This window comes from Ochotona curzoniae, unplaced genomic scaffold (genome assembly GCF_017591425.1).
Source record: "Ochotona curzoniae isolate NIBS_2020 unplaced genomic scaffold, NIBS_Ocur_1.0 scaffold_4683, whole genome shotgun sequence".
Taxonomy (NCBI): domain Eukaryota; kingdom Metazoa; phylum Chordata; class Mammalia; order Lagomorpha; family Ochotonidae; genus Ochotona; species Ochotona curzoniae.
In genome coordinates this window covers 1,732,567-1,760,448 of record NW_024467121.1, presented here as the reverse complement: position 1 = coordinate 1,760,448, position 27,882 = coordinate 1,732,567, and the positions used below count along the sequence as shown (strand labels likewise).

General features: G+C 39.5%; 1 protein-coding gene across 2 annotated transcripts in view; it reads left to right on the top strand.

Annotated features, from left to right (window-relative positions):
* ITGA8 (integrin subunit alpha 8) overlaps positions 1–27,626 on the top strand; it is a 163,598-nt gene extending 135,972 nt beyond the window's left edge. For both annotated transcript variants that reach the window (XM_040967867.1, XM_040967868.1), the window contains 4 exons: positions 2,178–2,291; positions 15,779–15,880; positions 23,255–23,377; positions 25,423–27,626. In XM_040967867.1, the coding sequence (XP_040823801.1) occupies positions 2,178–2,291; positions 15,779–15,880; positions 23,255–23,377; positions 25,423–25,509 (426 nt within the window). In that variant the 3' untranslated portion in view covers positions 25,510–27,626. The remainder of the gene's footprint in view (positions 1–2,177; positions 2,292–15,778; positions 15,881–23,254; positions 23,378–25,422) is intronic.
* Positions 27,627–27,882: the final 256 nt, after the last annotated feature.

Genomic DNA, 27,882 nt, shown 5'->3' with positions numbered 1-27,882 from the left:
GATTATGCAGAGTTTATTTTAAAAATCAAAAGCTAAATAAGACCTCCTACTGCTTTTGTTTAGTTAAAAACAACTTACTGAAGCACATTTCTGATTAGGAATTTGAAGTGCCAAAAACCAGCATCCCCTTGCAATCATAATTTCCAATTTGCATTGGAAAAAGTTGTATCTGTAATACTGAATAACTTCTTTCCCCATCCAACCAACCCCCCGCAAGAATGCCCTCGTTATTCTCTTCCCAGGGCCCTGCTCCTTTGCTATTGCCACCTCCATTTCCTCCCTAAGCTTTCCTCTCTGCCCATTACTCACTTGATTTGCAGCAACCTTCTCTTCAGTATTTGACACCATTGGCCACTTCCTCAGACTGTCACTTCTTGTGGCTTCCCCAGATAACATTGTCTCCTATTTCTCTTTTTTTCTTTGGCCAGTCTCTTCTATTTTTAATGCTATCCTCTCCTGCCCACCTGTAAGTGCTTCTGCACCTCCAGATTCCATCTCCACCCTCCTCTTCTCTCCCATTGACTTGGCACGTTTCAAGGAACTCCCTTGCATGACCCTATCCCCAATCATTGGAAGGTGCTTCTTACCTTCATAGCCCACTCTTACTGCACTCAAGAGTTGAAAGGGTCCTCTGCATGTCTGATAGCTGCCCTAGCCATTCAACTCCTTGCTCCATTACCCCTAGCCCAAATGTATCTTGTCTAGAACCCCAAATCTCAGTACTACTAGTATCTGTCCACCTGGTTTCATCCCAAAGAACTCCCATCTCTCTCCCCTTCCTTCCTTTGTCCTAACTTCTATTAAGCACCACCTGTTCTCTCTAACTCTAAACTTCATGATCCTGTCTCCATACTGTCTCAGTTCAGGGTCTTGGCATTTCCTTCTTGAGCTCTTGGCCCTGGTCACCTTTCTGCTTGTCACTCTCCTCTATCCATTCCTTCAGGCACATCATTTGTCTTTAAAATATTAACCTCATCAGACTCCTGGATTTGGAAAATTTCCAGGCCCCCCGCTGACTTCTGAATACAAACCTAGGTCTCCTTAACACAACTCTAAGAAAAGAATCATTTCCCTCCTTTCCATCCCTACATTTTTTTCCTTTAAGTTTTACAATAACATACTTTCAATTTACTTTAATCACAGGCTTAGTAGGCATCTCAGTACTCAAATCTAGTTATGTAGAACAGCCCAGGCACCAGTGTTTGGAAATGTCCTTTAAACAGAAATATAGTCTCACTAAAATTGATTAGATATATATTACAACTCTTTCTTTTAAGAGAATTCCAGAGTTCTAGAAAAAGGCTATGATAGTAGTATGTTCTTCAGGTTATTCTATAGTTTAATAAATTCACTAAAATGAAGTTTTAGCTACTTCACACGATATCCAGTACATTGATTTTCATTGAGCATATGTATCCAGTGTCCAATAATGGAGACATGAAAAATGAACAGGCATTGCCCACAAGATAAATTCAAATCAGTGAAGGAATGCAATTGGCAAGGGTTTTGTGTATGGCACACAGAAAATGGTTTGTAAGGTGTCATTTCTTTCCAAATTGTGATCCAATTGACAAATGCAGGACATTGGCACAGTGAGCATTTTCTTGGAACATTTCTGGGAATGTGTTAAAGGTTATCCATTATAAACTGGACAACCCTACACGCAAGTTTAAAAACCTTACAGTGGAATGCACAGAAGGACATGTTTTGCAATAAGGAAATACTTTGAACATAGAGAAGAAGGTTATGGAGAAATGTGCTACAACAGATGAATGTTATTGGGTTTTTAAGATATAGCAACAGATCAATAATGCTGGAACTAAGCAGCCTTCCTTCACAACCCTTTCCATACTTCTGTATTTGGTATCATGAATGTCTTCAAGAATCTTCCAGAGTTCTGAGAAAGTGAAGCAGAAGCTTTCAGGGTTCTTAAGAAAGAGCTTACACCGTAGGTACTGTTCCATGTTATACTGTGTATTCCATTTTATATTGTATTGCCAAAAATGTTGATTTTTCATTGCTACTATATTTTTTCTTGATTATTTCAATGTATTTGTTTCACTGTAATTTGTTAATAAGGCAATGCTTCCTGGGGAAATGAACTGACTTCAGAGGTGTTTGTCTACCACAGCCTAAAGTCATTGATGTGCTGCTGCCACTCCTGTTGTTTTTTGCAGAACTGTACCAATATTGAGTGTTTGCAAATCTCCTGTACAGTGGGACGCCTGGAAGGAGGAGAAAGCGCAGTCCTGAAGGTCAGATCACGACTGTGGGCTCCGACATTCCTCCAGGTAAGAGAGGTACATGGAAATGCCCATGTATCATTATCTTACCTCTTTTTATTTTTAAGAATTTAAATCATATAATTAAAGACTTTTAAACTTTTGTAAATTTACATTAAAAAAAAAAACTTTAGCAGTGGTATGAGTGTTGGAAGAACCAGGTGTAGAAGTCTGTGCCTCAGAGCTAAATGCCTGCATTCAATGCCTGGCTCTGGTCCTGACTGCAGCCTCCTGCTAAGGCAGCCCCTGCAGGCAGCAATGAAGGTTGCAGTACTTTGGTTCCTGCCAGGCACATGTGAGACCCTGGCTGGAGCTCATGGCTCTTGCCCCAGCTGAGAGCCCTTGGAGACATCTGGGGAATGTATTAACAGACAAGCACTCTTTCACTATCTCTTTTTCCTTTGTATCTGGAATAAATCCTTTTTAAAAATTTTATTTTTAAAGTTTCAAATATTTTAAAGGAAATTTCTGTAGGGCAGTTGAACCAAGATTAGCCAGTCATCTTTCCCAGAAGATGAGGGCAATTTAGGTATCCTAAATCCCCAAGATCTTAAGATAGTAACATAACAGCTACTATCAATTTTAAGGAATGGAGTAGTTCCTCAGTTAACTAATAGTGAGAACACAATTCAAGCCATGTGTTCAGAAAAGTAGAAATAGTCATTAATCAGGAAGAGAAATGGGAACTTATTATAGAAATTTTCACTTATCCGATGCCGCCAGGGCTCCAGTGACGACTGCCTTCCAGTATGTGTGGCTCATAGATTGCTATGTGCTTCGCCTCATCTGTCCTGGGGCATCCAAGCCTGTTGTGGAAAATTCCATCATGACTGTGTGCACTTTAATGGTTGAAAATCTCTTATAAAACAAACAAGCAAGTTTCATCTTCAAAGAGTATTTCTTCAAACAATACCACTGTTTCATGACCTTATTGTTTGTGGAAGATTTTTCTTTGTTTTACAAAAAAAAATCAATTTAAACTCTACTATGCCTGTACATATTTCAGCTACTAGAAAAAATTATTTGCTTCTTTGCTTCTAAAGGCAAATGGTAAAATATATAAATTTGCATCTCTAGATATAAATATCTTGTTGATTAAAAACAAATCTAAAGTTTCACAAATCTTATTAAATTGTGCTTCTAACACAAACAGAAGATAAATGGAAATAACTTCTAAGAGCTTGCTCTGAAAATTTTGGTTTGCTCTGTAGCAACTTTTTTCTGTTTTTTTTTTTTATTATTTCATTTTATTATTATTTCATGATACACTTCCATAGGTTCTGGGATTTCCGTTACCCTCTCCCCAAATCCCTCCCACAAACATTGATTTCTCCTATACTATTACACAGTACAGTCCTTCATGAACAGTCATAAGTCCATCATTCTGCTATTTAAGTGTATCCTGACATTGTGGGTACAGACAATAGAGGAGAGTCCAGTATCCTATTGTCAAGATATATTTCACAATTTCATTGAAAGTCCATCTTAGATCTAGAAGTAGAGATGCGTACTGCATTCCATCCCACATCTGGATATAACAGTCTCCATTACATAGTTTCTATACATCCATTTAAATGAAAACCACAAAACAAAATCAACAATAAGAAAAAACAAAAATTTACAATATCATGAAGTTAAATAACATGAATAAGTGATGTGTCACTGAAGAAAGTAAAAAGAATATAAAGAACCTTCTTGAAAAAAATATTGCTACTGTATGACCTATGAGTCAGAGAAGAATTTAATGTGAGAAAAAAAATAACTATTTTGAAGAAATGAAAGTAAAAACAGAAACATCTAAATCCATGAGATACAGTTTCCGCTGGTCTTTGTTGGTGAGACATGTCTTCTGTAGGTGATAGTTAGAAGGGTTTTGCTTTTTGATGCAGTCCATTAATCCATGAGGTTTGATTGATGAGTTTAAAACATTTATATTCAGGGCTAATATGAATAGATAGTAATTCGGTCTTGTCACTTTAGCAATAGATAGTTCATTTTTAAATTTACTCCTCTGTTGTTATTTTACTGGGATGTTCTCCACATTTCTCTTTGGCTTTGGTAGATACTATTCCTTTTCTCTGTCAAGAGAACATCTTTAAGTATCATTTATAGAGCAGGTCTAGAAGAAGCATATTCTTTGAGCTTTTCTTTACTGTAACAGAATTCTCTTTCATTTTCAAAGACAAAGGAAAGCTTTACTGGGTGAGTTATTCTGGGCTGACAATTTCACCTCTCACCCCCTTTTCATAAAAGAAAGATTTATTTATTTTTATTAAAAAGGCAAAGAGAAGGAGAGAAAGATCTTCCATCCTCTGGTTCATTCCCCAAGTAGCTGCAAAGCCAGAGCTGAGCCAACCCAAAGCCAAGAGCAAAGGGCTTCTTCTGGGTTTCCCACATGGGTGCAGAGTCCTAAGGTTTGGGGTCATCTCCTGCTTTCCCAGGCCACAAGCAGGGAACTGGATGGGAAGTGGAGCAGTTGGGATTAGAACCAGTGCCCATATGGGATCCCAGCACATGCAAGGTGAGGACATGCAACTAGATTACGTGCACTGGGCCCAATTTTTTCCTTTAAAATCTACAATTTGTCACTCAATGCTCTTGTAGCCTGTGGAGTTTCCTATGAGAGGTCAGCAATGAGTTTGATTAAGATTCCTCTGGATGTTGATTTTTTTCATGTGCCTATCTCAGGATCTTTTCCTTATGTTTGACTGAAGAAGGCTTGCTTATCATTTGTCATGGTGATGATCACTTTTGATCCATCCTATTGGGAGTTCTGTTCCCCTCCTGTGTGTGGTTTCCCAGTTCTTTCTCCATATTGAATACATCTTTAAAACCAGCTTCTTTTTCTGTACCTTCTGGAATTTCCATGACTCTTATAATTGGCCTTTTAATACTGTCTCTTAATTTTTAAATACTTTTTTTTTGCTTGACTCAGCTCTATTTCCAGCTTTTTGATTGTTTCTCTATTGAAGCAAGACATATCTTTCAAATCTCATAATTGAGATTCTTACTGCTGCCTCCTTCATTCCATAGTAGAGGCTTTCCACTGAATTTTTAATTTGCTCCATTCCATTGTGTCCTTTCTTACAAATAATTCTGCTTGATTTTGTTTCAGTGTTGCTATTTCCTGTGTGACATAATCCTTAAGTTCCTGTATGTGCTTCTGTTGTTGAAAAGAAACTTTATACCAATTTTTTCAAGTTCTTTATCCCCCATTTCCTCAATATATTCCTCAGTTAACCCAGGTTAACAAAGGCTTTTGCTCCTTTGCAGGAGTTTTCAGTAATATTCATCGTTTCTCTGTCTCTTCTTTTGCTCTTGGTCACTGCACTTCTGGTTAGCAGTTTTTTTCCTTAGGGCAGATTTCTAAGTTATGTCACCCACATGTCTACAAGTCAATTTTATTGATTGAGTTTGGTACCCAGTTGTTCATTTGTAGTCACTTGTGCCACTCCCTCCAGTGAGTTTCAGGTCTGGAGTTATTGTGTTAGGCTTCCACCTCGGTCTCTGTAGCCCCAACACCTGGCTTGGGGCTCCATCTCCTGTGATCCTGTGCTGTGACTGCACCATTGCCTGTACAACCTCTCTCTCACTTCTAATTCCAGAAGTTCCCAGAATTAAAGGGAGACACTAGCTTTCCTAAATATCTGGGTTGTTCGTGATGCTGTTCTTACTGAGCTCTGCTGGTTGCTAGTTTTGAGGACCACTTGGATCTATTCTGAGTATGACCTGTAGCATATCAAAGTCGGTACTATTTTTCCTGTGAGACCCGTGCAACACATTGAGCCTGAAGTGATTTTTCTCCCTGCAACAGCCAGAGCTGAGTCAATGTGCAGCTCACTATTATCCCTCCAGTCCCACAGCCTTTGCCACACTGTACAAAATGGTGTCCAACATGGCACTGGTGGAGTTCTGGGTCAGCTGGCCATTAGGCCTGAGGGCTATCCGGACCTATTTTGGGTGAAATTTGTAGGATGCAACATCAGTGCTCTTTTCTCTGTGGTGCCAGTGCATGTACAGAGCCAGAAATGAGTTCTCTCCTGGCTTAGCCTTGCCATACTACCCGAAATGGCTCCCAACATGGCACTGCTGGTGGTCTGGGCTGTGAAATCTGCCCTGTTCTGCACCACCTGCTTGGGGTCTGCTGCTCTGTCTGCTCCTGGTTGAATCAGACAAATCATCAGGATGGGCAGTTCTTTGCCTGTGTTCACCTCCAGAGCTCCTAATGAACTCTGTTTTCCACCTGGCTGCTGGTGGATCTCTGGCCATTGGTGAACCTCAGATCACCGTTTGTTGACCATTGATGAGGTATCTGGTCACTGCAACACCACTCTGTTGTTTCTGCCACTTCCCTGTGTCCACAGGTCTCTAGGGACCCTTGTGCTGTCAGAATGCCTTGTCCTATTTCCTGGAATCTTCCATTTTTGCTTCACCCTGGCTAATGATTCCACCATGTTGATTCTTCAGCAACGTTTTTTTTTTTTTTTTTTAACCTCAGCAGCATTGACACTTTAGCCTGCACAATTCTGTGGTCCAAAATCATCATGTACATATGGAGTATTTAGTAATAGCCTGTCCTCTATTCACTGGATGTCAGTAGCAACCTATCCCAGTTGTGACAATCAAAAACATTTGTAGATAGTCAATACCTGGAGTAAATTGTCCCTAGATTTAAACCATTGACCTAAGAAGGAACACAGTACCCAATATATTAGATGTTTTTAATCCAATTATTGATCCATTCATTTACTCAATATTGATGGATCACCTACGCTGAGCTTCTGCTTCTAGTTGCTTGTGACTCAGTGTGAATAAAACAGATATTGGCCTCCCTTATCAGAGCTATAATCTCAGGGAAGGGATCAGAGTATGAACAGATAAGAAGATCCATTTAAATGGAGGTGTGTGCCTAGGAGAAAGTAAGTCAGGGTAGTGGGGTAAGCAGTCAGGAAAGTGGGGAGGTGACCTGGAGTTGAGATAGAATGCCTGGGAAGCATTACAGGCAGAGGCCCTGACAGAACAGGCAGCAGGGCAGAGTCCCCAAGGCCAGACAGGGACGATGAAGACAAATGAGTCTGTGTCACTGCAGAGTTGGCAGAGGAATATGAAGAATTTTATGCATTGGGAAGAGGTCTGGTTTTATTCTAAATGTAGTGGAAAGCCACCAAGGAAATTAGTTTAGAAAGAAATGTGAATAGATAAACTGATGTCTAGACACACAAGAAAATGCTATATAGAAGTAAAAAGCAAAGGATTAGGCACATATTATGAGAGATGAATCTCAGGAACATGATGTAAAGTGAAATGATTTGAATTATATAAAATTCAAAAGTAAGTGAATGCATAAGTAAAACTTTACAAATGGAATCACAGTAGAAGGTTGAGTGAGGCGGTGAGTGGTCTCCTAGGATATGGACCACTCATGAAGGAGCTTAGAGTGTCATTCCAGGAGCATGTTCATGTGGCATGGTAACATCACCTGTTACCAATGTTGACTTCCAGCTGAAATTTCTGATTTTAATCAGCAGCTAATACAGGGTACCATCACAAGCACTGAGATGGCTGGGAAGTTGGGCAAAAGTCCAGGGGGATATGATGGTGGATTAAGTAATGGTGGGGCAGTGAAAGCAAGGAGGGATGAGCCAAGATTCTGCATTATCCTGAAGTGAAACCCAGTAGTACTTGCTGAATTCATTGTAAGAGTGACGGAAAGAGAAGAATCAAAAATGACTCCAATGTTTTTCACTTAGGCACACGTTGTTTTCAGAGTGAAAAACAAGAGTTCTTTTCTACAGTTCTAATTATTAGTTGCCTACTGCTGTGTAACCAATTCCTCTGAAACCTAGCAGGTTAAAATAACATACAGGCATCCTCTCTCTCTCTGATGGTGTGGAATATGGCTATAGCTTGATTGGTGGGAGTGGGTGTCAGGTTCAGTGTTTCTCATGTGGCTATAGCTGAGATGACGGTGGTGACACTGCAGTTTTGTGGAGGCTTGACTAATGCTGCATAGGTCAACATAGGGACAGACATGGAAGTATAGTGCCTGCCGGCAGCCAGGCTAGGTGGCTTGATGTCCTAACATAGCGATTAGCTTCCCCCAAGCATATGAGCCGGGAGAAAGCAAAACTGCACCATCTGTTATGAGCTAGTCTTCTGAGGTTCCCACTTTCCTTTTGCTTAGACATTAGCATGCATGGGAGGAGCCACCACAAGCAGGTGTAGACCTGGAGGCAAGAGTCATAGGGGCCACTGGGAGACTGGTTACCACAAATACACCAGCTAGTTCATGATTTTAGGGCATACTTAAAGCATCCTCTGTTTTCCTTTGATTGCATAAAATAGCAAACAAATCATATGATCACAATCAACAAACTACTTTTCTAAGATTAATATCATAACCTACCATAAACTGTCTTAAAAAATCAGAAATTTAGTTTTTCATGTTCCAAAGGTTCTATGTCCAAAACCAAGGTGTTGGTTTCTTCTGGAGATTTTGAGGGAGAAACCATTCCACACTTCCCTTTTGCCATCCAGCATTTGCTTGCAGTCCTTGGGACCCACCAGATTATAAATACTTCTGTATTTTCTTCTGCCTTGACATTTCTTTCTAATCTGTGTCCTTGTGTGTTCTCCTTTTCTTTTTGAAGGATAATTTTACTGGTTTTCAGAACATAACCCAATCATGGTATATATTTATCTCAAATGTTACCTTAATTATAGCTGTAAAGACTCTTATTGCAAACAGTCCCATTTTCTTAAATTTTACATACACATGAATTTGGGGAGGACATTATTCAATCCAGTACAATCAACAATCTTATCTTCCTGCTAGCAAAGCCATATTCCATTTTGACACGATATTGTAATATAATTTATAATTTAGTAGTTATGCTTCTTTTTTTTAGATTTATTTATTATTTTTATTACAAAGTCAGTTATACAGAGAAGAGAGAAAGAGAGGAAGATCTTCCGTCCGATGATTCACTCCCCAAGTGGCCACAATGACCAATGCTATGCTGATCCAAAGCCAGGAGCCAGGAACTTCTTCCAGGTCTCTCACGCGGGTGCAGCGTCCCAAGCCCTTGGGCCATCCTTGATAGCTTTTCCAGGCCACAAGCAGAGAGCTGGGTGGAAAGTGGAGCTGCTGGGATTAGAACCAGTGCCCATATGGGATCCCAGTGCGTTCAAGGAGAGAACGTTAGCTGCTAGGCCATCGCGCCGGGCCCATACTAGTTATGCTTCTTAAAACACCTCACCATCCTTGGTAATATCTGAGGAAGTAACCAGGGTTTCATTGCTTATATTATGACTGTTTCTTCATGTTTGTAACATACTTTTCCCAGTTATTCTCAGTCACATCATCATTAACCTTGGGCAAAATTTTGAACCAGAACCAAGTAAGTGTAAAAGCTCCAGAAGTTTTGGTAAATATTAGCACAAGTTTATGTGTGGAGATGTGGATGAGAATATTTTTGCCTTTTATATGCACCCATTCACATGTGAAACTGCTCAGTAGGAAAGTGATATGTAAAATGCTAGAGATATAAAATAAAATGAAGTTCTAGGAGTGATGATCCTGGCTTAAATTAGAACCTGTGGTCTCTGATTTTGTTGAATAATAAGTCAAGAAGCCAGAGCTTCATTCCACTCCACAGTGGCTGTGTTCAAGGCACCTAACTTCCATGGGTTCAATTTCTTCATTTCTGAAATGGATTAAGGACTGCTTTCATTCCTAAAAATTTGCAGATTCTATGAGCAATTCACATGGATCCCCTCCTAATGGCTTATTTATGATGTTTATTCTACTTAGCTTAACTCAGCAGTAACTCTGTATGCTTTATTAATAGCCTACTTTTGTACTGTGTTGACGCTTTGGTTGACTCAAAACAGACTATGTCTAAATGGTTCTCTAAACTTAAAACATAGTCAGCCAACCTTTTCAAAGACATCTCTCTCCCTGCAAACAGCCAGGTTTCTATTGAGAAATTACCATGTGTTTAAGAAGCAAGATAGATGGTTTGCACATGAATTACTCATTTAATTCACACAGCAACTAGTGCATGAGATATGCACTATTATTGTAACTGCATTTTTCAGATGAGTGTGCTAAGACACAGAGATTAAGTGATCTTACAGTTACATAGCGAGTCTTTGAGGTTTGTCCTGCATATACCTCTATGCTAATATTGTTCAAGGAAACATTACTATATGACTGCTGCTTACTGTAGACTTTATACCATAATCACTATATTTGAGACCACTAAACTTTAACTCCTCTACCAGAGATTACTATAAAGAGATTTTAAAATACTGTACATTAAATCTTTACAACTTTTCAAGCACATCTAAGTTACATGACATGCAATTTCAGAATCCAGTAAAGAACAGAGTAGTATTTTCTTCATGTGACTAAAGTATTTAAATTTAAACAAAATTAGAAGTTTGTTTCCTCATTGCCACTAGTCATATTTTATAGCTTGTATCCCCTCTATGAGACTGTATAGACAATGCATTTCCATCATTCAAACGTGTTCTATTGGACAGCCCTGTTTCATAACTTCAGGGAAATTTGTTCTTCAAAATTTTAGGATGAGATTGTATAGTTAGTTATCATATTGTCAATACAGAACTGTACTGAATTTAATATTAGCTTTCTCACTTTCATTATATCCTCTTATCAAGTTAAGAAAGATATCTCCATTTTCTCCAGGGCAATGGAGAATTTGGCACTTCAAGAATCCACTTTACACTAGATATGACATTAGAGGTTTGAACAAACCCAACAGACCCTGTTTGCCCAACTATCCAACCACGACAGACAACTTAATGTGATTTTTCAGACCAAGGGTAAAATGTGCTGGCTTTTGTTCAAAGCTCTGTATAACCATGCACCATCCAAGTAAACTTCGATTCATGACTACTAAGCAAGTTACACAAAGAAACTGTGCTATAGATAATGGAAAAAAATCTTGTGAGGATATGCTGAGCAGTTATTTTGGAGGAGAAAGAAGGAAGCATCCCTCACATCCATTAACAGTTGACACCAGAGTGGGGCCTTCTGGAGAGCAGAAAGTGCTTTCTTTGTCTTCGTGTTTTCTATCCAGTCTGTGTAGCAGCCAGCTCAGGACCCTGCTCACAACATTTGTATCGATTGAAACTGCTAAGGCTAAGTGCTAGACTGCGTTGGTTCATATAGCTTCTGAAACCAATCAAATTCACCAAACAAAATCCTGAACTGCTTCTCTTAAGCTAAAAGAAGCAGATATTCTGTAAGAAGCTCCAATGTGAGAGAAGATACAAGAAGTGACTTGCAATCCCTGGAAACTGGATTCGCCGCCTGGGCTGACTGATCCAGAGGCAAGACAGGTGACTGACTCTGTGCCTGCTCTGGTGCTGACACTCGTGCACCACCAGTTCATTTGCAGAAAGGGTCTTCTCTGAGCAGCTTTAGCTCACATCTATTCTGACATTTGGCTTGTTTCCCAAATTCTTGCCACCTGGTCCTGCTCTCAAATCAAATGCTTTCCCATCTAATGAGGTTGCCAATGCCTCCATGCATTTCAAGCAGAGAGGAGCAGCCTGAACTGACTTTCCTACCTCTCTCCAACTGCAGTCCTCTAGCCTGAGAGGTCAACAAGATGTCCAAACTTAGAAGAGAAATTCATATTTCCAGATAGTGAAAAATTAGACTGCTGTTCCCCTCTGAGTCACACCTAAATCTGATTCTTTTCAGGTCAGTGAGGCAGATGGTTCAGGATCTTAAGGACAGAGAAAAGTGTAAGAATTCATATGTCCTTTATTTCATGTTCAAGATGGTAACCACCACTGATAGATCTTGCTGGTACTGCTTGCAACATTTTCTAAAAGTGAGACAGCTTCAGAAGTCTGAGCAGTGCAAGACCCAACTCCTCAAAGCTGAAGCAATGTATGTAGACTTAATGGAATAGGTGTGGTGATAGACAGGAGTGTCGCCTGCAACCCACAGCCACACAGGACACAGATGCACAAAGATGGGTTTTTGATTCATTTTCTTTCTTCCACTGAAGCAGTCATAAGACCCTCCATGACATCTAGACATAACCCTGTTACCTCACTTGAGACAGGTTCAATGATCAAAGCTGGCCACAAATTCCTTCATTTTGAGGAAAATGGAGGAAAGTTTCTCTCTAGTCTGTAATTGACATATACAGAAGATACAAATGTGCACCCCAAAGAAAGTGTGTCACAAAGAGGCCTTGCAAAAACATCCTACACATGTGAGTATAATTTATCTTCCAGAAATGTACCACACAGATATTTATGTGAGTGTAATTTACTTTGTAGTCTATTATTTCCCTGACTTCTGAGGAACAACTTTTAAATTTTCAGGTGGTTTCCTGAAAGTCTTCATGAAATCCAAAAGTTCAGATTAAAAAAAAAAAATATGAGCTACAGAAAAAAAAAAAATTTAATCATGTGGGAATTCAGAAAATCCAGTTTTTAGCCTCCTAAGTATAAATTGCCATTTTAGTCTTTTGTCATTCTGTTGTTTTGTTAGCCTGTATTTAATAGCACAATCGTTTCCTCAAAGACAGAATGGCAACAAAAATTTTGTCATTTTAATGCCTTCAAAAGTCATACCTTTTAATACCTTAAAAAGTTTGAAAATGGCATTTGCCTTTTCAAATCAAATTCCCATTTTCATACGATACTTAAGCCTCCCTAGAATACCAGTTTTCCTACCTTCACAAATCTTCTGAAGACCTAGAAGACTTGTTCACATCCCATCAGTTTGTTTTGGGTCACCCTGTGATCGGCTATTCTTAGCTAAAAGCTGCAGGAAAGAGTGTATTAATGAATGCTCTAGCCCACACACTCTTAAGGGTCACTACACATCCCTCCTCCCCAATTGAGCATCACATCTTACTGAAATGAGGGAGAAACGCTCTTCAATGAAGCAGGATGCCTATCATAACAACAGTCAGGAGGAGGAAATGAATACGTTAGAGTACAGACTTCAGATCTATGAATACCAGTTTTATTACAATAAATTCACAGAGTAAAAATTTAGCAGGAACACAAAGAAGTTCCTATTAAAGATGATTCAGTGTGTCTGAAGAAGAAAACAGTAACAGAGAAAGGGGAGCTTTTAACACAGTAAATATTTGTTCTAGTAGACAAAACAGAGCAATTTATACTGATATTTTGAAGAGCTTCCAGGAAAAGAGGTCAGTTTCAGAAACACTAAGGAATGATAGAAGTCACTGAAGCTTTACCCACCCTTGACCACAATTTCTGCATTTCCAGTGTCTGCTTATGTCAGTCGTAGAAGCAAGATGGGGAAAATGCAGAAATGACAGAGAGTCAGGGCAATTTCTAAGGGTTAACGGGTGATCTGGGGCTGGATGGAGGTCCAAGATTTAGTCAAGGGAGAGTAACCCCAGCTGGTTTTCCAATCTTAACCTGACTACAATATGACAATGATTGCTATGATTGTTATTATAGAAGCCATTGCTGTATGGAAGACTTCAGAAGGTTTTTAAAAAACGTTTGAATAAGTATAATTTATTTTTAAAGGGTACAATTGAAAGCAATCAACTTTGAACATGAAATTAACATGACTCTGCCCGAACTCACAAGTTAGAAGCTCACATGCCCCATGCCTTTGACTACAGCCACAGGATCAGTGTGGGTTTTATGTCAACCTCGCTGATCATAGTATAAAACTCTTCCTGTTCCTTGGAGCTTCAGAACAGTTTTCTAAATGAAAAAGATAGCATTTTTTTTTCTGCTGAAAAGCACAGGAGAAGCTTTGCCTTTGGAGAATAAATCGACCATAACGAACAGACTAACCTCTGAGTACTAACGTTGAGAGGCTAAGTGCCACCACTTGTTTTGCTCAGGCCCCAGTCTGTGTCAGTTTGCATGTCTGAATTATGTGCTAGAGGTGAGAAGGTGTCAATATCTCCTTATCATGAACTGCTTCATTTATCACTCCCTTGTCTCACATCTTTCTGAACTTCCTAATCTAATTAAGGAAAAGAAGGAGGTTCCATTCAATAATGGAATATTAAACCTTTTATAGGTTTCTGGTCAAACAACCAAGTCATTAGATGCATTCATTTACCATCCACTCGTGTGGTCCCAACTAGTAGGAAGCCTGCCTGGGCACACTACTCTAAGCGCTGAGGAAGATTCCAAGATAGATGCCTCACATTTTTGTGTCATCTGGTTGCAGAGAAAGGCAATAGTGAATAAGGTAAACCAACCTTGCAAAACTTGTATGGCAAGTACAGTCTCATCTTCGAGAGATGAGAATCACCGGAGATGAATTCCAGGTGTGCCTGAAGCTCATCAAAGACCGCAGTTTGGGAATCACTGGGAACCCCAATGAAGACTGGAAATGATTGGGATTGTGAGGTATCAAATCACAGCCAAGAACCAAGGAGTAAAGAAAAGAAGAGGAAGAATATTTGCACAGAGAAACAAGTTCTCCACACTGTATGTTCTAGGACACAGATATCACACACATCGCACACACCCCAAGCAAGTGCAAAGACACAGTTCTCTGTGATTTGTGCTCCAAAGACATGACTTTAAGAACAGGAGTAGAATTCTCTATCCTGTTTTCTAATTGAACTCAGAGACTTAAGACAAACTTCTTTCATGCCTTGACACCCACTAATGTATGTATATATGATGCCCACACGAAATCTCCTGACTCAACTGTCTGTTGTGTGTACTAGTGAGTGCTGGAAAGGAAATCAGATTGAAATTTCCACATGCACACAGATTTTATGGGCGATGATTTCCAAATTTTATTAAAAAAAAGTTCTCAAAAATACAAATTTCAATTAAAATGGAAATGCCAGAAGAATACTACTGGCATCTAGTGGCAAGAATCAAAAGGGCTCAAATCATCCACCAGGAATCCCCCAACTGCTAGTGGTGCCAAGGCCAGAAACCCAGTTCCAGGACTTCTATATGAGGTGAAATGGGAGGAATTTCTTTAGAAATTAGGAGCAGCCCCTCTTTTCAAATATTTCCCTCCATCAGATAAAAATTTTGTAACCTATCATATCCTACCATGTAACCTACCATCCCTCCCTCTTGTCCTTTCAGCAGAAACTAGAATGATTTTTGTGCTTCCTCATTCTTATGACTTTCATTAATCTGTTATGACTTTCATTAATCTGTTGCATACAAGTCTCTTAATAATAAGACATTCTCTTTAGAACTGAAAAGGAAGCGAGTGGATGGACAGACGCATGGATGAGTGGATGAGTGGATGAGTGGATGAGTGGATGGGGGGGTAGGAGGATGAGAGGCTGCAGGAATGGGTTACTGGGAACTAGGAGAATAGGGGTGTAGGTGAATAGGAAAAATTAGAAAGAAGAAAGAAGCAGGAAGGGAATCTGCTTCAGAAATGGAAAACAATTGAATGGCTATCAGTAACACTTCAACAAGCTTTGTAAGGGGTACACTTCAATAATCTTTTTTTTTTTTACTTTCAGAGAAAAAATGATCCCTATGCTCTTGCATCCCTGGTGTCCTTTGAAGTTCAGAAGATGCCATATAAAGATCAGCCAGCAAAACTCCCAGAAGGAAGAATAGCAGTGAGTACCTTCAATCATATATGGGCACAAATAATGAAAATAACATCTTAAGGTTAACGCTCAATTGGGAAGCATGTCCCTCTTCAGAGCATTGCTTTCTTAATTCAGAACATTTCCTGCTACCTTTTGATCTGGGATTTTAATTTTGGTATCTTAGGACCGTGTGTTAATGAAGCCATTTTGTTACAGAGAAGTCAGATTGCAATGAAAGCTATGACAAAGTCAGACTCATATTTTAGGTGAGTCCAGTGGGCAGGAATGAAACTTCTCTGTGGGGAGCTCACCATGGACCATGACTTTGGTCATATTTCCAAAGAGCTATTAATTCTAATTTGAGAAAAATGAAAGAATACATCGTGCACTTCAGATGAATGAAATGCCATTCATCATTTGTCAGAACTAGGATTACTACTAAACATCACTGACCCTCAGATATCCCTGGCAGAACAACCCCCTACATCTTTGGCAAGCAAGCAAGGTTGTCCAGAGAAAAGGGAGGTCTGAGTGGGCGGGGATCAGTAGGCTCTGCCACTCAAGCTATGCCTTTTTCAGGTGTTTTGAAAAATTCAGACCACACTGTCTATTCCATACATGTTTACAACCCTCAACTTAAACTCCTGGTCCCCAGGTACTTATTATTCAAAATGTGGTTAGCAGACCTGCAATTGGCCTCACCTGGGAGCTTGCCAGACCTACAGGAGGAAACCCTTGCTGAGTCTCCCTCTGCTTGTTATCAGAGCATTTATTCAGGGCATCCATGACAGAGCATCTAAGTTAAACTGTTGTCACGTCTTCTGAGCCTTGCCTTTCTCCATAAGAGTTAATCCTCCTTATTGAATCTACTATGATACTTTCACTGAAATTAATGAATGGATGGGTGATTCTCAGCACCTGCTATGCTGAGACGCAGAGAGGAAAATCTAAGGCTGTCCAGCTAAAAGTGCTTGGCCCCCACCCTGCCTCTACTTCACTGGAATCAGGAAAGCTTTGGGAAGTCACTTTGCTTCTCTGAGGCTGATGAAACTGTTAAGAACAGTCATAAAATAGCACACATTCTCATGATGCTGTAGCATTGAATCCAGAGCAACTCAATCTCAAGTCTCATCTCAAAGTAGGGCATCTTTTCTTCTCTAAGTCCTGCAAAAGCCCAAATTTGAAATGACAGTGAAAATTTACACAGGCCAAAGGTTTGAAAGCAAGCACCACGGCCTCCCTTCTCATTTCCATCATCTCTTTCTCTCACACGAGACGGCTCTTGGAGGTTGGATTTATGTTCAATGCAGAAAGCAGAGGCTTTGGGATTTTAATATAGAGCGTTCATCCCAGATGTTCAAAGGCTTGTGGTTCACAGTGAGATAAGCACTTTTGTCTGCTCTAAGCATGCGCTCCCTCACAGAAACACATGTTGCCAACAGCACTGCTTCTCTCGTGGCTGCCACAGGTGACAGCCTGCTGTTCTCAGCTCATCTCAAAAGATCCACAAAATGATCCAATACATGCTTTCCCTATGCCACCACCCGTTACCACATTGAGAAAAGAAAAATTAAAAGACTTGTTATCTGATGCAGGTGATTTACTACACCCTTTCAGTAAAGGTTATTGGAAAAACATTTGGAAATTGGCAGTGCTTTCAAGTCTCCCAATATCTGATTAACTGGAACAGATCTTGCCAGTACAGAGTCAGCTGTGCACCACAGGGAAACAGTCTCCTGAGGCTTGATTTGAAAGAAGCATTCTGATCAGAGCTGTTAGACTTTTGTTTCTAAGAAGTCCTTCTCAAAGGTCATGTCATTCTTCTTTCGAAATAAACCCAGGAGAAGAGCATTGTTTTATGGGGGAATACAATCAATTGGAATTGGTGGTTTGAGGATCACCAGAACTTCCATTTGTAAAAGTCTCTTTGGTTTTGTTTGTTTGCTTGCTTGCTTATTTTGTAAGGAAACTATATACTATTTGCTTGTTTTCCTGGACTCTTGTGTGGAGTGATTAGTTGGTACTTCATTTTCAGGGTAATTGTAATTCAGTCATTTCTTGAAGCCCAAGTAACTTTACATATAGAAGATTGCAGGCCTTAGCTGGTTTTTGTTTAATTACATTTCATTTTATGACACAGTTTCATAGGCTCTGGGATTCCCCCAACCCCTCCCCGAACCATTTCCCCATGATGGATTCCTCTACCTTATTGCAGTATTACAGTTCAGATCCAGTCATGATTCTTTCATTGTAAGCATGTACCATGCATAGAATCCAATATCTTATTGTACAGATAAATTCAACGATTTTCTTGGGGAGATCATCTCTGGTCTGAAAGCAGAGCTGGCAGAATATCATCCCGACCAATTAAAAGCCCCAACATAACATCAACAACAGTTTACAACATTATGGAGTTAATTGACATGGTATTGAGTGACCACTATGTTAGAAAATGCAAGATCTTAACCACGTCCTGTGACTACTTTATTGACATCTCTATTTTGGTTTATTCACATCTGGCTGCTATACATCTTAAAATGGCTATAGGGTACTATTTGGCTGTCTTGTATCTATTTTCATTTTAGTATTTAGCAGTTTATAGTGTTGAAGCATAATTTTTATTGAACTGGCAAGTTTTAGGATAGTCCAAACTGGCATATAACTCTAAGACAGCATATGTTAACAGCTGAGTCGCAGAGCTTAGCTGTGTTTGTAACAAATGAATTCCTCATGTGGTATGACAGCGTCCTGTACAGAGGTGAGGGAAAGACTGTATAATTTCAAGTTTGTGACTACACACAGAATCCTTTCTGTGTGACTGAACAAAATCCTTCAATTACTTGGACATTGTTTCAGGTCACTGGTAACTGTGAGCATTTGCATGTCATGCAACCGAAGTCCAAAAATTTACAGCATTTTCAAAAGCAGTTATTAGATCATATGAAACTTCCGATTTTAAAGCTCATCCCTAAACAGTAATACATTTGATTTCCAGAATTGTTAGCAGAACATGGCCCCTGAAAGTGGACTTCTTACAGTCAGCAATTGTTGGCAGTGAGGACTGCTTTTCCCATAGGGTCATTTAAATAGTGACACGGATGCTCAGCTGGCCCACTTTATGTTATTATTTTGTTCCAAATGGCACAGTGGGTAGAGTGTCTTCATGAATTTATTTAAAACACTCTTCTGACCCCACTGAAGTATGTTTACACAAGATTTTGTGATGCATAAATACAGCTGTCAGCATTAATTACAGCTGTAAATACAACAGAGCCCTCTCCTTCCACCTTGGTATTTTTTTGTCAAAATATATATGAAAACATAGCATAAATGTCAATGATAAAATATAGGCAATACTAAAGGCTTATTTATGGTCTTTCCACCTTCACAAAGAACAAAAAGATTTACAACCTAATGAAGGTAAGATTAAATGTTCCCTACTTAGGATCACTTTAAGAGAGTCTAAACTGCTTACAATTTATGGTTCCTACTTCCTAAAATTGCAGATAAACATAATAAGTGAATTGTTAAAATTTTATGCTACTGCTTTAAAAGACTCCAAGTTAAAAATAAATAAAAATGTATTTAAACAGTTTGTTGATTAGCTGGCACACACTTGGAATTTTCTCCTTAAGCTTTAAGCATGTTAGCTACTCTCCATTTCTCTTCTTTCTTAAAGCAGTTGAAATATCTCATCACAAGCCTGCATTCTGAGAATTCACTGTTGTGCTCAATACACCCCATGCTCTGTCTTGGGACCACCTTTCAATGACAGGCACTTAGAACAGGAGACTCAGCCACTCCAGCTACTCTCCCTACTCTGGAGATGCAGAATCCAGCGTAGTAGCTGCTACTCAGACATGGCTATCCAGGACCTGAAATGTGGCAGATGTCACTACAGAATGGACTTATTGCTTGATTTCATTTTAACTCACTTATAGGCAAACTGAAAACACAAAGTACCACGAAGGATCTTCACAAGCTTCATGAAATGTTTGGTTTATCTTTTCATTTTGTTCATTTTTCCCACAAGTGTTGAAGCCTCCTCCTAGAAGGTGCTTCTCTCATTGGCCAGAGTCATTGTTTTCATGAGATTGCGTTTCACTTTAGCCACAGAAAACAGCAACTAAATGTTGAAGTGATCCTTATCTTTTAAATATTTTACTTCAGAATAGTTTTAAATTTAAATTATGACATTGTAACCCAAAATATTTCCATGTAACTAATCACCCTGCTTCCCCCATTAATATCTCATATTTATAGATTTGTCATATTTACAGATTTGTAAATGAAACACATCCAGCTTCCACTATTTTGTTATTCAAACTCTAGCCATCTGACCCCTCCTAGCCTCATGAATCAGCATATGAGTTCAAATATAACCATCTCTCTTATCAGTAACAAACAATGATCTGTTAGAAGCAGATAACTGAATGTTGAAATGATAACAGCTGTATCATTAATAGATCATAGTTGATGTTTAGGGTTAATCAAATAATAAAATGCATTTCCCCTGATTTTCACTCTTTTAAATTTGGCAACTAGCAATTTTCATTGCAAGTCAATTACAGATCAACTATTTGTGAAATGCATGTCAACGTTATGATAAGTGAATGCCAACTTCATATTAAGCACATGCCAGACACATGTCTGCTATATGTCAGGCCCATGAAAATCAATTCCTACTACATGTGACAAGTGTCACAACTGCATGCTAATCACTCAGATTGCTTGATAATGCCAATCACATGTGAAATACATGCTAAGCATGTGCCAATCATGTGTGGCCCACACACCCAGTAATGGCATTCACATATGATCTGCATGTTATGCAAAATATGTATTAAGGACATACTAGTCACATGCCTATTACATGTCAAGTAGAATATAAGTGTATGTGATTCAGATGCCAACTACATGCTAAATGCATGAGAGCTGTGTGTAAGCAATGTGCCAGTACCATAAAAACTACATGCTATACATTAAGCACATACAAAATACATTTCAAGTATATACCAACATTCCCTGACAAGGAAGATTCCTAAGACACCAAGCACAGTTCTGGGATTCTATCCTCTTCTATGGAATGGTGGTTAAATCATACCGTGGAGTTCTTGAGTGTGCTGCTGGCTGGCAATCATGATTTTTTTAAGCAACACACTTAAAAGGAGGAACACCTAGACCAGCTTGGTGATGGAGGGAAAGATGACTGCTCTCTAGTTTTAACTAGATTTGCCTGCCATGCTGAATCTTGTCTGGATTCCAACATACATTTATTGCTCTTTTCTTTGACAAAAGGGTTTAACAGCATGCCTGGGTTCTTGGTTTTCACGGGGGTCTGCAGCTCCCTTGCTGTCTGGACCTCCAAAGACAGCACCCCATAAACATGTGAGCAATAGAAGTACTTCTTCTATCACATGGGATGGGGAGCAGGGATGCTCCAGAGACCACAAGTGTGCAGTGTGTAGGGAAAGTCTTTCTCCCAAGCTGTCTTACAATACTGAGGAGTGAGCTGTGCTGCAATCTTTGGGTACTTGCTTTAATTTAGCATCTGAAAATTGGATTTAGGACTGAAGGCATATCCAACACAGCAAGACAATTTAAGTCCTTGCTAATGGACTCTACAACTATATAAAATGCAGGATGGCTAACTTAATGATCTCAGCTGCCCTTCCTCGATAAAGCACAGAATCTGTACTTAAGACTTCTTGCTAACACTAATCAGTGGTGTGAACTCTTTAGTCCCTCTGAGACTTCATTTTCTCATCTGTAAAATGAGAGGGTTAGAGGATTTCTAACAGTCATATCTAGCAGTTCAAAGTTGTTCATAAGCTCACCTCTCAATGAGGTTCATTGAGTTCTATGGCCACACGTGTTCAGACTTGGTATTTTAGAGTCCCTTTGTTTGTTACAAGAAAAGCCCAGTGGATTCTTTCCTTATCTCAGTATAGAAATAAAAAGCTTGGAGTTGGCTACAGACAGAGAACTTTTATTTATGAAGTGACCGAGTGAACATAGAAAAAAAGGGAAAGAGAAAGCACCTCATAGGAGAGGGCCAGGAGATGGGGGACCTCTTAAAAGGAGAGAGGGAAAGACACCCAGTTTTTGGAAGGGTCTTGGGATTTTAAATGTTCCCTGACCCCTCCTTGTCTGGGCAAGAACCTGTGAAGATGTTTCCCATTGATGGTCTCTCAACCAGTTAGGAAATAGCTGGGCAGTTCTTGCGCCATCACTTGAAGGTGTGGCCAATATTTTAGCAGTCTCATTGTGGACACTATTGCCATAAAAAGTTCAGCCCAGGAGCTGGCATTATGACATAGTGGGTAAAATTGCAATGCTGACAACCTATATAGGTACCAGTTCATGTCCCAGCTGTCCCACTTCCAATCCAGCTCCCTGCTATTGGCCTGGGAAAAATAGAAGATGGCCCAAGTGCATGGGTCCCTGCCATCCATATGGGAGACCTGGAAGAAGCTCCTGACCCCTGGCATTGGCTTGGTCCAGTCCATTTTTAAAAAATTTGTTTTATTATTAATTACATTGCATTATGTGACACAGTTTCATAGGCTCTGGGTTTCCCCAACCCCTCCCCGTACCCTCCTCCCATGGTAGATTCCTCCACCTTGTTGCAGTATTACAGTTCAAATTCAGTCAAGATTCTTTCATTGCAAGCATATACCAAGCATAGAGTCCAGCATCTTATTGTCCAGATAAATTCAACGATTTTCTTGGGGATACCATCTCTGGTCTGAAGGCTGAGCTGGCAGAATATCATCCCGACCAATTAAAAGCCACAACATAACAACAACAGTTTACAACATTATGGAGTTAATTGACATGGTATTGAGTGACCACTATGTTAGAAAATGCAAATTCTTGACCACATCTTGTGACTACTTCATTGACATTTCAATTTAAGTTTATATACAACCGGGGTCCAGCCCATTTTTGTGGCTATCTAGGCAGTGAACAAGCAGATGGATAATTGAAGGATATCTGTCTCTCTGTCTCTCTCTCTCTTGATCTGTGTGTGTGTGTAACTTTGACTTTCAAATAAATTAGTGAATCTTTTAAAATTAACGTGCAGCCCAACTTAAGACCCCTCATAAGCATGTTATTGGTTCTTGGCTCACCTCATTCCTGTCCTGGAGTTTCTGTGGTTATGAGCACCCACCAAACAAGTGTCAGTCATATGACATTGACCATTGTGCAGGCCTGGGAATGTGCTAGTTTCAAAACACTCACGGTCAAGTACTATAACCTCTTAATTCTCCTTCAGGAAAATTTCGATTATTATGTGGGTTCTTTCAGAATTATCCCAAGCATTATACTGGTAATGACTGCTTCATTTCATTAAACAGTTTACAAATTAGAGCTCATTTGCTTTATTTTCCATTTCAGATTAAGACATCAGTTATTTGGGCGACCCCAAATGTTTCCTTCTCAATCCCACTCTGGGTAATAATATTAGCAATACTTCTTGGATTGTTGGTTCTGGCTATTTTAACCTTAGCTTTATGGAAGGTAAGTTGATTTAATTTATTTCCTTTTGGACTGAAATAACCAGTAAGGGGATTTAGAAGTACATCTGAGGGATTTAAAACGACAATGCTGGAGGCAGGATTTAGTCTTTTTGAACAGTCACAGGACACAAAGAAAAACTAGTGTCTTGCTTGCTTTGACATACATAATGTGCTTATGTAGCTAACATAAGAAGACAGAGTTTTTAATATTGCTTTCATCTTTTCTTTTCAAAAAAATGAGTAGGAGATCTTGTGAATAAATACAGTTAGACTTTCTTAACTAAGACCTGTGATCCTCTTTCCAATCTGCTTGGAGTGATGATGTTATGAAGTCTGCTTTTTCTTGTTCAGTTAACCCAGATCTTAAGCTTTTTCTATTGACATGAGCTTATCATCAATCCCTAGAGATCTGTCATTGTAAGTACTGCATAGATGCAATTAATAAAGGTCAATTCTGGTTTTTTTTTATTCTAACCATCAATCAGACCAAACTGATCATGAATGTTAAAAAATGACTGCACTCGTTTCTTAATCTTGTCACTTGTCCTTTTGCATTAGGAAACTCTAATTCACTCTAACTTACTCTAGTCAATTTTTTCCTCTTGAGTCAATTTTTACTGATATTTGTTCTAAAATTCTACAATGAGGATTAATTTCTGTCACAAAAATCTGTACAACTGCCAAGTTTGCCAGGCTCTTCTAAACTCCAGTGTCACAATCACAGGCCTCTAAGAAAAATTAACCTAATCACATTAGTTACCCACTATTGTCATTTAAAAATAATACACAGAAGCAGACACTGAGTTTAGTAATTAAAGACACCTGCATCCCATGTTACAGTCTCTGGATTCAATTCCAAATTCTGGCTTCTGACTCCAAATTCTCCCCAATGCAGAAATGGGGAGCAGAGGGGGCAACAAGGTGGGGAGAAAAGGGATGGGTTCAAGTCATTGGGTTCTTGCCACTCAAGTGGAAAATCTAGATTATGTACCTCATTCCTGGCCTAGGCCTGCCCCAATTCCAGCCATTGAGAACACTTACAGATAAAAAATGGGTGGAGTTCTCTCCTTTCTAAATCAATTTGTGTTTTTTTAATTTAAAATAATCTACATCATGCTTAATGGACCTATAAGCTTAGAAAACCTTAGCTTTGAGTTAAAGAATAGTATTTTTGATCATCATCTTCAGGGTTTATTCCTTTATTTGTCTGCTTTGACATGCTAAACTCAATCAGTATTTGACATACCCTTAGAAATGGATTTTTGTATTGCTGTACTATTTATAGTAACTGCTATTCTTCCAGTGAACATAAGATGGAATCATTTATACCAAATTACAGATTGCCACACAAAGATCACTTGATAGTGATAAGCCAAACCCAGGCTTCAAACCTGAGAAACAATAAACATAATTGAGATGCAAGGTTTCTAGGAAAAAACTACATTGTCTTTGGCAAAATACTAAGTAGAAATGTGCCTTCCTCCCTGAACTGCTGGTTAATCTTTGCAAAGTCAACAAGATATCTCTGTCTGCCGGATGCCTGGAAGTGATCCAGCAAATGAAATTGTCCTAAATATACTGCATGCTCCACCGAGTGTAGGGGCTATGTGCAGCCATCTCCCCATTTCTCATTCCAAGGTAGCCAGCAACATACTTCAGGAGTAACATCCCTTTCCTGCTCAGCAGCTAACATTGCTATTGGTTTCCAGACAAGGAGGGAAGCTCAGTAGGAATCCTTGAGACAACACTACTGTGATCCCAGAAAAGTATTCCAGGTCTGGAGGGGTTTGGTGAAAACAGGCACATTGTACCGTGTCCACCTCATGGCAGGAGGAGCGTGCAAGCCCGCTGCCTGTGCCCAGCTGATCCTGTACAGTGCAGGCAGACAACACGCTGCTGATGCCTCCTCATTCAGAGGAAAGGGAAGGTTGCTTCCACAGAGCTGCCAGCTCCTTACAGATTAGATGGAATGCGTGTTGCTTCAAATGTATTCTGCATGAAGTCCCCCAGTGGCTCCATTTCACAGCTCTTTCATCTGTTTTGCAGTGTGGCTTCTTTGACAGATCAAGACCGCCACAGGATGATATGACTGACCGTGAACAGCTGACAAGCGACAAGACCCCAGAGGCGTGACAAGAAAAACAAAGGTCAAAGGACATGCACACTGGTCCTGTGCAAAGACAAGAAAGAACATCGGGGTTCAAATAAAGGTTTTCCTGTACCTGCCTGTGACCTCAGATATGGAGAGACCCCTGAAATCATCGCTTCATCTACAAAATGCTTTGGAGAAATTGTCACAGGCCCAGGGAACATTTTGAGAAAAGAAAGGCCAATACTGTGCAAGTAATCAGCAGTTGTGCACGACTTCTTTTGCTCCAGTCACTCTGTATTTGGCAGACACTTTGAAATGGGTGTGGGGCCTCAGGTGGCTGTCTGGGAAAATCCAACTGAAGTTGCAAAGATGAGATGTCAGAATGATCATAGACCTGAGAAGGTGAACTCAGACCAAACTGTCCAACACTACTGTATCAAACGGATTAAGTGACACCTCCCTGTGGACGAGAAGTGTTTCTGATGACACTGTGGCTCAGGGAGACAGGCCCTATGTCATTGGTACTGTGAAAGTACGTTGGAAACCACAAAGATACTCTCATAAGTGAGGATAAACATGTATTTATTTATTTTCCATCCTCTAGGTTGAGTGTCTGATCATTTAGAGGATCTGGAAATTGAGATTTGGTTAGTTCATTTTTCACTGAATTTCCTCCTCAGATCACCACTGTGTGCAGATTACTCACACAGAATCAGAGACAGTGTTAAGGAAAAGCAAATCAATATTGCTACTTTCTACCTGAAATCACTGATAGCCATGTTATTCAGGAACTCATATCTGCTTTAACCAGCTTTGAAAAGCATGTTATTTACATATTTCCTTGTATATACATACATGTCTCTTCATTGACTTGGTTAACACATGAATGTAAAGATACTCTCCACACTTTATGGTATTTAAAAGGAAAATGTCTTGAGGTTATTAGTATTAACAAGCAATTTAACAATATGGATAAAGATTATTTTTCAATACTCATAAGAAGCAACGCCAATATTTAGCTTGAGATTAAGTAACCAATTTCCACGCTATACATTCTACTTATCAAGCATAATTAGGATGGAAATGTGAAGCTATGCAGGTGTGAGGCAACTCTAGAAAATTGGCTCTTAAGTATTTCTTTAAAATTTCTTATTCCAACACAGTGCTTATTTTTACATTTCATGTTTATAGTGCATAACTCTGGAGAATATTCTTTTATTTAAGCCTTTTGCTAATCCTCTGGAATTTAGCCATCAAAAGGAACTGATGCTTCAGAATTCTTGTAAATAAACATATTCATGTGTAGTATTATCATTTTGAAGTAAAATTGCTAAATTCATAGTCTGCACAATTTTGTATCCTTTTTATAATAATGGAAAATAGCTATGAAGAAGAAATGCTGAACAAATTTTTATGTGCAATATTTTATAAACCTATGTGTCTGGGACATGTTTACACTGGCACTAATTATTTTTAATTGATATCTTGATGATCAAGTATGATAGAAAAAGCTAAACAAAATCTTAAAGTTTACACAGCAGTTGGAAAAATTAGTGCCCCAATTTCAATAATGACACATTATTTGAAAGAAAGCTGAACTCATGGACACTAAATTTTTTGCCAGCCTTAACCTGGAGGGAAGCCAAATGGCTCCAAGCTGCAGAACTTCACTGGGAAGCAAACAAAAGGCACCTGGCAGAAAATGCTGTTGCCATGCATGTTCTCCCGACCTGGAAACTAAACCCTGTCTGGGAGGAGCCCCTGTCTGTCTAACTCACAGTGGCTGAGCCACAGGCACTTGCCTCAGAGTGTCGGAGGATCCCACATTGGCCACTGGAGTCCCCAGTGTTAAAACTATTAATGTGCTGGGTAGTTGTAGCTGTAAGAGTAGGAGGCCATGTGCAGTTTTTTCTACCTGAGTCAGGGCTTTCATTCTTGTGCCTGACCCTGACCAATAGAAAAATTAGCACTTTGGGATCTTGACTCATAAGAGCTCCCTCCCCCAAGACAATGGACTCCTTGCCTTTAAGATAACATTTACTAAAGAATGTAGAACTCATCTGGCTATCATGGGTGGGAAAGCTTTCCTTTGCCAAGGACCATCTGGATATTCCTAACATCCTCTACAGGCCACCAAAAAAACCAAACCAAAACAAAACAAAACACACACACACACACACACACACACACACACACACGCACACACACACACACACACACACACAAAACCCTAGCAACTTAAAATTTAGCCTGCTGCCTTGGCAGGGCCAAAACAAATGATATCACAGGCCTTCCTGATAAATACACATACAGTTATGCAGAACTAGTTGCTATGGACACCTAGCAGAAACTAGAAATGCCAGGAGGCAGCCTGGAATCTTTAATGGAGCCAGGCATCAGGGTTTTAAGAAAAC